The sequence below is a fragment of the Myotis brandtii genome, unplaced genomic scaffold (genome assembly GCF_000412655.1).
Source record: "Myotis brandtii unplaced genomic scaffold, ASM41265v1 scaffold441, whole genome shotgun sequence".
NCBI lineage: Eukaryota > Metazoa > Chordata > Mammalia > Chiroptera > Vespertilionidae > Myotis > Myotis brandtii.
Genome location: NW_005366873.1, coordinates 1535931 through 1550056, shown reverse-complemented (window position 1 = coordinate 1550056; position 14126 = coordinate 1535931). Strand labels below are relative to the sequence as shown.

Below are 14126 nucleotides of genomic sequence, written 5' to 3'. Positions count from 1 at the left end.
TTAACCCTTGGTTTCAGACGTGAGTTGCAAATAATGTTTCCATTTTGTCTTCATGTTTTTGGTTGAATCGTATGTGTTGCCCTGCTGAAGTTTTCTTCCTGTCCTCAGGTTCATCAGTTTTTCCTTTATGATTTTTAGTCGTAGTAAGGTCTTTTCTGCTTGGAGGTTTTAAAGGAACTCTCCCAGGTTCTCTTCTAGAACGTTTACGGTTATATTTTTCACATTTAAATATTGAATCCACTTGCAGCTTATCCTCTGTTCTTTGGCAGGTTTATCCAGTTGTCCCCAAATCCCTTAGTAACGAGACCATGTTTCCCCCACTGGTTAGAGATGCCCCTTCCTTTATCACCTGCCAAATTCAAGGAGACTTCAAAAGTGTCGCGTCTCAGAAACTCTTTTGTGAGCTTCTCTCCTGCTCTGCTTTCCAGTGTCCATTCCCCCCACATGCCCACCCAAGACTTCTTCCCACTTAAGATGCCAGTGGCTCCTCCTCAGAACTTCCTGTGGGAGGCAAGTCCGATGGGCTGTGCTCTCTGGGGGCAGGTGAGCCCCCCTGGTGTGGCGAGGGCTTTGATCATCTCCCAGGCACCAGGCTTGTTAAGGCATCAGCTGTGAAGGAATTCAAGTTGCAAGCAAAAGGCGGCATCCTTGCTTAAATATGAATCACTTGGCTCATTTGCAAGTGTGGCTGGAATTAGGGTTCCTTATAACACGGGTAACTGAGAACAGTTTCTCCAGGGGTGTGGAGAGCCAGGAATTAGGTTCAGAGATTGAGAGGAAACCTAAATGTTTATATCCCTCTCTGCTTGAGACACGCTAGTGTTCTAAGGGTCCAGAGAATGATGTTACTCAGTTCTCCTTCCCCAGTCCTGCAAGGCATTGGGCTTCCTCATGTGGCCTCCTCACTTAGGATGCAACATCTGGACTCACCAGCAACTCTCCTCCCTCCAGGCAGGGGACCTTCAGCTCCAGGATTGCTGGCCTCAGGTTGGACGCTGATTGCCCCCAGTCTGACTCTGGTCCGGAGAGCTGGCCTCCCCCTCGCAGGGCAGGGGTAGGCTTGGAAGGCTGACCCCCTCTACAACCAAGGATGGGCGTGTGGTGGCTGTGGTCAGTAATGAGCCAGCAGGGATGTGGCTGTGGCTAGCGACTGTGACAGCCCTGGTTGGGTCAGCGAGCATTTTGCTGAAGGCCTGTGCTAGCGGCTGAGAAGGCGAGCCATAGAGCTGAGCCTCGTGAAGATCATAAGCACCAAGTTCAAAGGCCTGGCTCCCTTTCTCTCTCTCCCTGGGCCAGATCTGTGTCCTCTCTACACTTCAGTTTCTCCAACAGTCACGTGGGTAGGAATAGGGCTTCTGCGGATTAAATGAAGTAACGTGAGGTTGCTCCTGGCAGGCATTCGGTAAATGCGAGCAAAGACCCTGCCCTAACGAAGATGTTCTCCGCTCAGCCGAGCGAAATGCCAGAATGGGGGTCGAGAAAAGTGAAGTGGAGTGGTGGTTGTCAGTACAGACACAGGCAGATTGGACTGTTGCCTTCCAGATTCTTCTCCTGGTCTTGGGAACCTTTTCTTGGGGAGACCAGAGAAAGCTCTGGCTCTGGGAGTTGTTGAGCGGGCAGGAGGCAGGGTCGTTAACCTCTCTCATCCTGTCTTCCCTCTTAGGAATGTGTGTGACTTGACCCTGCTCTCAACCCCTGGGCCCTCTGTCTCCTCCTGCAGGTCAGGGTAGGAGCGGTCCAGTTCAGTTCCGCTCCTTGGCTGGAATTCCCCTTGGACTCCTTGTCAACCCAACAGGAAGTGAAGACAAAACTCAAGAGGATGGTTTTCAAGTATGTACGCTCAGATTCTGCCCTGGCCAGGCTGCGGCTGGCTGCTCTGAAAATCGCTCTTGAAGGGTTTGGCCCTGCCCTTGGCCTCCCAGAGAGGGCTGGGGTGTCCAGATTCCCAGCTGTGCTTTCTGGGTAACGAGAATGCCCCTCTCAAGGCTGCCCCTGTTACCAGATGATGCCCCGGGTGGGAACTTAGATGCACGTTCAAAAAAAGTATTTGCTGCTATTATGTGCAGTTGTCAGTTACCTGGGAGAAAGGGCCGGTGAAGGTCAAGACCAGCATTAAGAGCAAGTGTTACAACACTGGCTCTTTCTCCCAGTCTGTCTTTGGTGACTGCTACAGCTCGAAGAGCTCACACACTTCTCAAAGCCTCATTCTGTGGTTTGTCTAAAGCAGCGGTTCTCAACCTGTGGGTCGCGACCCCTTTGGCGGTCGAACGACCTTTTCACAGGGGTCGCCTAAGACCATCCTGCATATCAGATATTTACATGACGATTCACAACAGTAGCAACATTACAGTTATGAAGTAGCAACGAAAATAATTTTATGGTTGGGTCACAACATGAGGAACTGTATTTAAAGGGCCAGAAGGTTGAGAACCACTGGACTAAAGAGTAAGTGCTCCTGTACTGTTGAGAGTGCTTTGAAATGATGAGTAGTTGTTCGTGTGCTCAGACACACGCACACCCTATAAACGGATGGATGTAGTGGGGCCATAACTTTACTTACAAGTCAGATGATGTGTGTGTATATGATGTGTACATAGGCACACATGTATATACATATAGTTCTTGTGTAAATGTTTTTACATGTATGTTGCGTATGCACGTAAACATATACATCTCTGCATTTGAATGTTATACACACACATACTAGGTACACACACACACACGTAATTTATAAGCCCTCACAGAAGACTGCCTTTCACTTGCCACTGGTCACTCTGATCTCTGCTGCCCCTTGCACCAGTGTCCACTGAAGTCCGTGCTCCCATTTCTAGATGTCGCCTCCAGGTGCAGAGGCCCTGAGCCCTGAGGCCCTTTATCCAGGCACAGGCTCCTGTAGGTGCACCAGTGCTCTCCACAAGCCTAGATCCCCGCACTGGGCACAGCAGGAACTGCCCCCGGGATCCCCAGTGACTTTGTCTCAGGCCGTTTGTCCCAGCCCTTTCCTCTGTCCATGGGCGCCCTGCACAAATGAGGGGCAAGTCAAATACAAGACAGTACAAAGGGAAGAGCACCTTGATATCAATCTGTAAAAACTACACTGGCCTTTCCTTGTTCCCTTGGAGCCCTCTACCCTTGAGGCCCCCAAGAATGGTTTCCTATAAAAAAAAAGTCATAGCCTCACCCCCATAACTTGGGCCCAGGCACCCAGAGCAGCACTTTTCATAGTGAGCTCATAGAGCGACCTGGGTCAGTATTGCTGAGGGAAGTCTGTTAAAAATGCAGGTGCCTGGACCCCCTCCCAGACCTACTGAACTGCTCTCTGGGAAGTGATGTTCAGCACTGCACTTTTAAAAGTTTTCTCCCTACTACCTCTGACTTTTTAAAAACAGCATTATGGAGATATACTTTAAATATTATAAAGTTCACACATTTAATGTGGACAAGTCAGTGGTTCTGAGTGTATTTTCAGAGTTATGTAACTACTAGAGGCCTGGGGCCAATCGGGGCCGGCCAGGGGGAGGGATCGCGGGAGGTTGGCCAGCGCAGGAGGTTGGCTGTGGGAGTGCACTGACCACCAGGGGACAGCTCCTGCGTTGAGCGTCTGCCCTCGGTGGTCAGTGCACGTCATAGTGACCCGTCGACCGGTCGTTCGGTCAACCAGTCGTAACGGTCATTTAGGCTTTTATATATATAGATTCCCATAATCTAATTTTAGAACATTTTCATCATCCCAAAAGAAATCCAGAGAAGATATATAAATGGCCAATGAGGACATGAAAAGATATTCAACAGCATTAGTCATTAAGGAAGTGCAAATCAAAACCATAGTGAAATATCACTTCATACCCACTAGGAAGGCTAAAATAAAAGACAGACAGTGACGGGTGTTGACAGGGATGTGGAGTCCTCATGCATGGTTGGTGGAATTATAAAATAGTGCAGCTGCATTGAAAAACAGTTTGGCAGTTTCTCAAAATGTTAAATATAGAGTTACCATATGACCCTGCAACTTCACTTCAAGAGAATTGAAAACATATGCCCACACAGAACTGTATACCCTATGTTCCATAGTAGCATTGTTTATAATGGGCAAAAAGTGGAAATAACACAAAAGTGCAATGGATAAACAAAATGTGGCATATTCATACAATGGAATATTATTCAGCCATAAAAAGGGATGACGTGACTCATGCTACCACATGGATGAACTTTGAGAACATTATGCTAAGTGAAAGGAGCAGACACACAAAGTTACATATTGTATAATTTCATTTTTGTGAAACGTCTGAAATTGGCACATCTCTGGCAACAGAAAAGATCAGTCATTGCCAGGAGCTACTAGTATAGGGAGAGGGCATGGGAAGTGACTGCTAATGGGTATAGAGCTGTTTGGGGTAATAAAAATGTTTTGATTTAGATAATAGTAATGGTTGAATAAGTCTGTGAATGTACTAAAAACTACTGAATTGTATACGATAAAAGGGTGAATTTTATGGTTTATTATTATTGATATAATATTATTATAAAAACTTGATATCCATTATATGTACACTAACATTTGCAGGGGAAAAAATAGCTTGTTGGATTAAGTTTAGGACTGAAAGTCAAAAACTGGGTGACTAACTCAAATGATTTGGCCCTGTTCTCTTCTAAAAAATGAAGCCAATTGCAGCAAATTGGTTCAAAAAGTCCCTTTTAGAGATCACATAGGATCTACTCCAATTCTTTACTTGAGGAGGGAGGAAGCTGAGGTTGAGAAGGAGCAGGTGGCTTGGCCAGGACCAGAGTCACACCGTCCAATAGGCCCCACCCAGCTGCCCATTCCCACTTCTCGCTCCTCCCACCCCAACCCCCTAAGTAGCTGGGATCCTCCTCTCAGCTGTGGTGAAAGTGGTTGCTAAGGGCTGGAGAGTATTCTTCATGACGTAAGAGATACAGAGCTGCGTTAGGAACGCGCCACGTGAGGACACAGGAGGTGGAGAAGGAAGCCTCTGTGTGTGTCTGCACACGGTCCGCTTCTGTTTTGGGGATGATGGCGGTTAGCAGTGTGCATCCTAGGATAACTATGAGAAACAGGGCAAGGGGTGGTAACGAACTTTTTGGCCACAGTTGCAGGGTCACTGAGGACATGAAGCATGAAGACACTAGGATTCATCAGAACAGAGGAATGTTGGCCGAATGGGAAGGATGACCTCCCAGGGCTCTTCCCCCTTTTTCTTTCATTTTTTAAAATATTTTTTTATTTCAGAGAGGAAGGGAGAGGGAGAGAGAGGGAGAAACATCAATGATGAGGATCATTGATCGGCTGCTTCCTGCACGCCCCCTACTGGGGATCGAGCCCGCAAACAGGGTATGTGTCCTTGACCGGAAGCGAACCCAGGACCCTTCAGTCTGCAGGCTGACGCTCTCTCCACTGGGCCAAACCAGCTAGGGCTCTTCCCCCTTTCTCTACAGAGAAGTTTTCAAGGCTGGCCTGAGGGGAAGAGCTTTACCTAAAACCCAGAACACTTACCTTCTAGACCAAGGCGATTCCCTGAAGGTGTGTGTTGAGGTGGCTAAGAAACCACCCTGACACGTTGCAGTAAGAAGCTTAAAAAATATCACAGCCGAGCCTTTCAATACTGTGCCCGGTGATAACATAAGTCAGATAAACCATGGCCAGCAATTGGCTCTGAATGTCCAGAACTCTGGCCGGCTGGGCAAGCTCACGCAGTCATTTCATTCACCGCCCAGTAACACCACTGGCAGTTTCCTGTGATTGGCCTGAAAATCCATTGTAGTGAGGCATTATTTTCTGCCCGGTTGACACAGAGAGACAGCAGGCCTCCCTCTGAGGGCTGGGACGAGCCTCCTTTTGGGAGGTTTAGTAGAGATTCCGCACTGGGATTCGAAGCTCGTCGACAGTCCGTGTAACTGGCCTGTAAGGTTACAGACTCTTAGCGTCCCAATGAGCAGGGACCATTGTGACCTGCCCTGATCTGGAAGCAAACTGCAGCCTCCACCACCTGACCCTGAACTTGGCAGTGGGCCAGGAAGGTCCGGTCATGGCAAGGACCCCAGGGAGATGTTGAGCCATAACAAGAAGGGGATGACACGGGTGGGGCCATGGGAGGTGGGTGGTAGACAGACGATGGGAGTTGTCAGCCATCCGTGGGGCAGACCCAGAGAGTGACATTATTACCTAAACCACAGAGCTGTGCGGGGTGCATCTTACAGACCCAGAGAGTGACATTATTACCTAAACCACAGAGCTTACGGACCCAGGAAAAGTTCATGTCTGTTCATAATTGTGGTTTAGAGGGTGAGCAAGTGCATCTCTCTTGGTAGGAATCGTCACTCTGAGCTCCTGCCGGGGGAATGTGGCTGTCACTACAAATGGAGGAGCCGTTGTCTGCCAACGTCACCTCTCTGGGTCACTAACCATATTTTGTGTTTTCCTCCCGGGTGAGCTCAGAGGAGGGCGCACCGAGACAGGCCTCGCTCTGAAATACTTTCTGCGCAGAGGGTTCCCCGGGGGCCGAAATGCCTCTGTGCCCCAGGTCCTCATCATCATCACGGACGGCAGGTCCCAAGGACAGGTGGCACTGCCGGCCAAGCAGCTGCAGGAGAGAGGGGTCACTGTGTTTGCCGTGGGCGTGCACTTTCCCAGGTAAGAGACTCGGACACCTGGGTCAGCCCTTTGGGGCAGGGTTGGGGTGGTGGGGGGACCGTGGTGCGGCTGGGAGAGCTCACAGCCGCAGGAGAAGGGGCGGTGGAAACACGGTGCTGGTTCAGGTGGGATCTCTTTTCTTCCCTTGTCTTGTTGCCGGAGCACAGGGAGCTCTGAGTCTGCAAGTCTGAGCCTCTGCATTGTCTTTCCTTTCGTCTAAACATTTGGTTTTAAGTGCCTGAAACGGACTCGAATTGATTTGGGCAGAAATGGAAAGTCACCTAACTGCACTGGTGGGTCAGGGGTCTCTTGGTGTGAGCAAGAGGGGCCAGGGACTTGAATGTCCCCCCACCCCCCCAGCTGCTGCCCTCAGCCTGGCGCTCTCAGGAGCTGGAGCTGTGGCTGCCAGCAGAGGCCGGCTCACATCTTTTAGTATTTATGGAGCCCCCTCTGATGATTCTCATCTCTGGCTAAGCATCTGTTTTGCAGGGAGCTTTTAAGAAAGTCTGTGGCTGGGTGGGGTCAGGCAGAGCTGCCCCCCTGAGCGTGAATGTGAGCGCAGAGCTGAGAAGCCCCCCTGTGTGTGCCAGGCCCTGCCCTGGGCACTGGGAGAAATGTCCAGTTTCTATGGCTTCAGGAGAGAATAGGGAATTTTACGTAAGTGGATTTTAAAAGTTTTTTTTATATATTTTATTGATTTTTTACAGAGAGGAAGGGAGAGGGATAGAGTTAGAAAGATCGATGAGAGGGAAACATCCATCAGCTGCCTCCTGCACACTCCCCACTGGGGATGTGCCCGCAACCAAAGTACATGCCCTTGACCGGAATCGAACCTGGGACCCTTGAGTCTGCAGGCTGACACTCTATCCACTGAGCCAAACTGGTTAGGGCCGTAAGTGAATTTTAGAAATCAATGAAATTGTTGCCATGTTGCCAAACCTTGGCCTACGTTGGTGGGCAGGATTCTAAATGCATTGCCAACTGCCCTGTCTTCTTAGCCTTTTCTTCACGCCCCCACGTCCTTGTGCTGCTCATCGTTTTTGTCCTGGGCCCTGAATGGTGCCCTCTGGCTGTCTGTGCTGGCTCCCTCCTAGATGGGCTCCCAGTGCTGGCCTTGGAGTCCTTACGTTCACTGTTTATAGTTCTTTTGTATTTTTTTTCTTTCTTTTTAATACGTCTTTATTAGTTTTTATCGGGTTTGGCTCAGTGGATAGAGCGTCGGCCTGCGGACTGAAGGGTCCCCCGTTTGAGAGAAAGAGAAACATCAGTGATGAGAGAGAATCATCGATCGGCTGCCTCCTGCACCCCCCCACACACTGGGGATCGAGCCCACAACCCAGGCATGTGCCCTGACCAGGAAGCAAACCTTTGACCTCTTGGTTCCTGGGTTGATGCCCAACCACTGGGCCACACCAATCAGGGCACTTCTGTATTTTTTTCTATTGCCAGCTGTCCTTGTTGGTTCTTTTCTTGCCTAGAACCAGTCTCCTTCCTTTCTTTCTGGTTCAATTATTCTCATCAGCTATAGTCACAGAACCAGACGGTGAAATCTGTCAGGACCATGTCTGACATAGGAGGCGACTGTTTGAGTGTGAGGCTCTCCCCGGCCCGTGGAGGTCCGTGGACGGTAGCACGCACACATTATGACCCATGGCCGAGTGTCCTCGAGGTCATTCTGAAGTTCACTTCTGGATGTTCCCTGCATCCTGGAGGGATGAGGTTGCAGTGAAGTGGCTTCCGTGGCAGTGGGGGGCGGTGGGGCGGGGTGTTGCCCATGGGCTAGAAGCCGGGAGGGCAGGCCGAGGGTGGGTTGGGAGTGACAAGGCATGTAACCTCTGCTGGGGGCTGGGCCCAGGTGGGAGGAGCTGCACACGCTGGCCAGCGAGCCCAGGGAGCAGCACGTGCTGATGGCCGAGCAGGTGGAGGACGCCACCAACGGCCTGTTCAGCGCCCTCAGCAGCTCCGACTTCTGTACCTTCGCCTCTCCAGGTACGGCCTTCCAGGCTGGCCCATGTGCAAGTGGGGTGTCTGTGGGATGCAAGTGGGGTGTGGGGTGGGGAGGGTTCCCCTAGCATGAGGTAAGCACTCAGGAGCCTCCCCAAGGAGGGAGGGTGAGAGGAACGGGGTCCCACAGCCTCAGCCCCAGGGCTCTCTGCTGTGTCCTGTGTCCATGTGGGATTCTCAGCTGGAACCTGGAGTTTGTCTCCATGGGGTAAAGGGGCCCAGGGCTTGGGAGCACGGGGGGCCCCTGTACCTGTCCCCTGCTTCGGGGGAGGAGCCAAGTCGGCGCCCCCACTGTGGTCAGCCAATGGCCTCTGCAGCCCGGGGCCAGGTGTCTGCATGAGTAGTCGCCTCCGTCAGGGTCCCCCAGGAGCTAGAGCGAACGTGTTATAGGAAACACGCATGTGTGCACGGGATGTGGAAGCTGTGCAGGGCAGGGCCTGTGCAGAGGAGGTGCCCAGAGACCGGCGCCCAGCAAGGGGCAGAGCAGAGCCCCTCCCCCGTGTGCTCTGCCCGAGAGGCAGAAGGTGGCAGCAGGGCTGGGCGTGGGGGACCTCAGTGCGGGAGGAGGCGTAACCCTGTCTTCTCCGTCGGTGTGTGCTGTGGACACAGACTGCAGGGTCCAGCCTCACCCCTGTGAGCGCAAGACGCTGGAGACGGTCAGGGAGCTGGTCGGCAGCGGCCTGTGCTGGAGAGGATCGCGGGGGACCGATGGTGTGCTGGCTGCCCCCTGCCCCTTCTTCAGGTTTGTCCTGTGGCCTGGGGTCTGAGCTCAAGGGCACGTCCTGGCTGTGGGTGGAGGTCCCCAAGGCCAAGCGCTCGGGTGTTGCGGGGTTTGGAGGAGTGCAGGGCTGGGGAGAGCCGGGTATAGGGAGGGTCATTGACGCACCACCTGGGTGCCCAGGGTGAGCAAGGGTGGCAGGGTCACGGCCATTCTAGAGGCTGGTAAGGGAGCCATGAGCTGGGCCTTCGGGCCGTGCTCTGCACCTGGGATGGTGACCTGGTGACTTGGTTCCTCTGAGCACCAGTCTCCACGTTTATGGGGGCCTGAGTGAGGCAAAAGGCTTAGGTCCTGGGTGATTCGTGTGGTGGCCCCGGGGGGATGCTGGGATCCTCAGGGCCAGAGCTCAGGCATTCTAGAGCAGCGGTCACCAACCTTGTGGACCTCATGGACCCCCAGTGACCTGCAGACCACCGGTTGGCGACCGCTGTTCTAGAGCACCTGCTGCCTGGCCTGTCCCTCACAATCCCTGGCCTGGCCTTCGGCACTGTCCACACCACCTCCAGTACAGCCCTTGGCCACTCAGTCTCCTTCTCTCTCCATTGAGGCTCCAAGGGTCACAGTTGAAAACTATAGAGTTACCATCTAATGCAGTGGTTCTCAGCCTTCTGGCCCTGTAAATACAGTTCCTCATGTGACCCAACCATAAAATTATTTTCGTTGCTACTTCATAACTGTCATGTTGCTACTGTTGTGAATCGTCATGTAAATATCTGATATGCAGGATGGTCTTAGGCGACCCCTGTGAAAGGGTTGTTCGACCGCCAAAGGGGTCGCGACCCACAGGTTGAGAACCGCTGATCTAGAAGAAGGAACTGAAGACCAGAGAAGGAAAGTAACTTGCCTGGGGTCACACAGCCAGCCAGTCCCAGAAAGGAACTTGTAATAGAAAGCTGTTCTCACCGCTCAGAGTTTTGAACACAGATATCTCTAACTTCTGACATGACAGCCAATGTACATTACCTTTTTTTTTAAAATTGTCTCTGGGTAGCTTCAACCATCCCCTACTCTGTGTGCATGTAGAAGCTGGGGTAGAAAGAAAACAAGGAAGTCTCTCTTGACTAGTGTCTGCATTGGAATTTTATACCAGCTTCATGGTTTGTTTGTTTTTAATATATTTTTTATTGATTTCAGAGAGGAAGGGAGAGGGAGAGAGAGAAACATCCATGATGAGAGAGAATCATTGATTGGCTGCCTCTTGCACACCCCCTACTGGAGCCTGCAACCCAGGCATGTGCCCTTGATGGGAATAGAACCTGGGACCCTTCAGTCTGCAGGCTGATGCTCTATCTACTGAACCAAGCCAGCTAGGGCAGCTTTGTGTTTTAAGTAACCTTCCTGGTGTCTGTCCTCCTGTTAACCCTTTGATCTCTACTGTCTGTGTCCTTGGATTGCAGCTGGAAGAGAGTGTTCTTAACCCACCCTGCCACCTGCTACAGGACCACCTGCCCAGGTACAGTCCGCCCTTTGGATTCTCCTGCTCGGCCTGGGCCCTGGGACGAGGCTGGTGTCTTACCTGTTGTGGGCTGTTTGCTTCGTGTCGGGCTCTGTCCTAAGACTTCCCGTGGATGAGTTCATGCAATCCTCGCAAGAACACTGTGGGGCCAGTTCCGGCGTCACCTTCTTAGATGAGGATTCTGGAGCTTGGAGGGGCTAGGAAGGTGCCTGAGTGAGTGGAGGAGGCACTTTCCGTAACTCCAGGGTCCAAAGGCTCGCAGTGTGGCTGTGCAGCCTGCAGAGGCTGCTAACAACCCACGTCGAACGTCAGAAACAGCACCATCCCCCCTGCAGCGTTCCCCATCTTGAGACACCCACGCTGCCGGCTTCTTGGTACTGAGACCTTCACCCCCATCAAGCTCAGGTCTAGCACCAGTTCATCACCGTGGCCCCTGGAGCTCCCCCAGGCCCCCTTGCAGCTGGGGGTTGTTCTGGCCTGTTGTGTTAGTTCTCTGCGGCTTAAACAACAGAAATGTATTTTCTCACAGTCCTGGAGGCTGCAAGTCCAAGGTCAAGGTGTCAGCCAGTTTGGTTTCTTCTCCGCCCTCTCTGCTTGGCTTGCAGATGGTCATTTTCTCACTGTGGCCTCACACGGCCTTTGCTCCATGCAGGGCCCTAGGTCAGTGGTCCGCAAACTATGGCCCCTTGAGTGTGGCTCTTCCACAAAGTACCACGTGTGGGCGTGCACGTACAGTGCCATTGAAACTTCGTGGCCACACTCAAGGGGCCAAAGAGCCACATGTGGCTCATAAGCCGTGGTTTGCCGACCACGGCCCTAGTGTCTCTTCCTCTAAGGACACCATTCACATTGGACTAGGACACACCCTATGACCTCATTTAGCCTTAATTTCCTCTTTAAAAGGCCTGTCTCCAAATACAGTCACATGCAAAGGTATTGAGGGTTGGGACTTCTGCATATGAATGGGGGTGGGGGGTCCCATTGTCAGGACCCCATGTGAGCATGTAACTCACACAGGGCCTCACCAAGCTCACCATCAAGTGTCCTTTACCACCCACACCCAGCCCCTCCTCTGCACACCCCACTTTCTTTCCCCTCTTTGCTGTAGGTGTTGCAGCTAGTCTCCTGGGGGTTCCCAGGGAGGTGGGGCAGGGTGGCCTGCGGGACTGGTGCCTGTGGGCCGAGGTGCTAGGCCGTTCATGGGCATCTCTCTGACAGGCCCCTGTGACTCGCAGCCTTGCCGGAATGGAGGCACGTGTGTTCCAGAAGGACTGGACAGGTACCACTGCCTGTGCCCGCCGGCCTTCAGAGAGGAGGCTAACTGTGGTACGTATGCACGGGACCTTCAACATGGAGCGTTGGGGAGGGGTGGCGTCCACGGTCCCCTGGCTCACCCCTCACCCTGGAGCTCCTAGGAGGAAACTGGCCCTTGAGTTTAGAGCCACCCACTTACCAAGGGCCCCGTGCTGTGGTGTCTCATGGGATTCGGCTCTGAGTCTCCACGAATGAAGCTCTGGGTGGGACGGTGGCTCCTGGCTTGTTAGCTTCCGAATGGTCACTGCTTGACATCTGAGCGTCGCCAAACCCAGCTGCAGGCTGGAGCCAGCCCAGCTCGGACCTGGTGCTGGGCAGAGCCTCTTTTTTAGGAAGAGGAGCCTCAACCCTCTTTGTGTGTGTGTGGTTTTCCTCTTTGGTTTTAAAGGTATGAAATAGAGACTAATAGGCGGCACCTCCTAGGGTTGTTGGGAGCTTGGAATCAGATTATGTACAGGATGGAGCAAAAGTAGGTTTATAGTTGTTCGTATGGAAAAGTAATACAATCATCAGTACATCATCATATAAGAATGAACTCTGTGTTTTGTGTACTCACTGCTGTAAACCTACTTTTGCCCCACCCTGTATGTTAAGTGCTGAGCACTCCGTAGGGGCTTCTTTAATGACTTCTATAAAAACGTAGTGCTGGGTCAGTTGGAGATTTACATGGAAGACCCTCTACCTCACAAGCCTCACAAGTGTCAGTTCCAGAAGGACCATAGATCCGAGTGTCAGAGGCCACGCCGCGAACCGCCTGTTTTCACAGAGGAACGCACTCCGTAGGGGCTTCTTTAATGACTTCTATAAAAATGTAGTGCTGGGTCGGTTGGAGATTTACATGGAAGACCCTACACCTCACAAGCCCCACAAAAGTCAGTTCCAGAAGGACCATAGATCTGAGTGTCAAAGGACACGCCTGAACCGTCTGTTTTCACAGAGGAAGGAATGTAGCTGCAGGATTTCTCAAACAGGACACAGAGGCACTAACTGTAATGGGAGGCGGGGCGTATAAAATAGGTTGCGTGTCAATTTTTAAAAATATATATTTTTATTGATTTCAGAGAGGGAGGGAGAGGGAGAAACATCAGAGATGAGAATCATTGATCGGTTGCCTCCTGCACGCCTCCTACTGGGGATCGAGCCCACAACCTGGACATGTGCCCTGACTGGGAATTGAACCGTGACCTCCTGGTTCATAGGTCAATGCTCAACCACTGAGCCACTCCGGTTGGGCTTCATGTTAAATTTTAAACAGTGGTTGGGTGGAGACCCTTAGTGAGAGCCAGAAGGGAGAGCTCTGTGATGTGCAATGGTCACAGCCCCTGCAGCCTCAGTTTCTCCACCCCGTCTCTCCCCACCCCACCCCCAGAGAGTGGTTTCTGCTATCTGGTGTGGTGCTTGGGCATCTCGGGTGGGACGGTGACCTGCATGCCCCAGGTGGCCACGGCGTGACGGTTGCTGTGATGTCGGCAGCCCCGACGCTGAGCCTGGCGTGCAGAATCGACGTCCTCTTCCTGCTGGCCAGCTCGGCAGGCACCACGCTGGAGGGCTTCCTGCGGGCCAAGGCCTTTGTGAAGCGGTTTGCCCAGGCATCACTGAACGAGGACTCCCGGGCCCGCGTGGGTGTGGCCTGGTACAGCGGGGAGCTGGAGGTGGCAGTGCCCGTGGGCGAGTACCTGGACGTGCCCTGGCGTGCAGAATCGACGTCCTCTTCCTGCTGGCCAGCTCGGCAGGCACCACGCTGGAGGGCTTCCTGCGGGCCAAGGCCTTTGTGAAGCGGTTTGCCCAGGCATCACTGAACGAGGACTCCCGGGCCCGCGTGGGTGTGGCCTGGTACAGCGGGGAGCTGGAGGTGGCAGTGCCCGTGGGCGAGTACCTGGACGTGCCCGACCTGGTCCGGAGCCTCGACATCCCCTTCTTCGGGG

General features: G+C 52.6%; 1 protein-coding gene across 1 annotated transcript in view; it reads left to right on the top strand.

Moving 5' to 3' along the window:
* VWA2 (von Willebrand factor A domain containing 2) overlaps positions 1 to 14126 on the top strand; it is a 28952-nt gene that overhangs the window by 8731 nt on the left and 6095 nt on the right. Inside the window, exons 4-11 of the mRNA XM_014546409.1 lie at positions 1721 to 1830; positions 6455 to 6649; positions 8505 to 8638; positions 9263 to 9395; positions 10829 to 10884; positions 12106 to 12213; positions 13675 to 13885; positions 13927 to 14095. Coding sequence (XP_014401895.1) covers positions 1721 to 1830; positions 6455 to 6649; positions 8505 to 8638; positions 9263 to 9395; positions 10829 to 10884; positions 12106 to 12213; positions 13675 to 13885; positions 13927 to 14095 — 1116 coding nt within the window. The remainder of the gene's footprint in view (positions 1 to 1720; positions 1831 to 6454; positions 6650 to 8504; positions 8639 to 9262; positions 9396 to 10828; positions 10885 to 12105; positions 12214 to 13674; positions 13886 to 13926; positions 14096 to 14126) is intronic.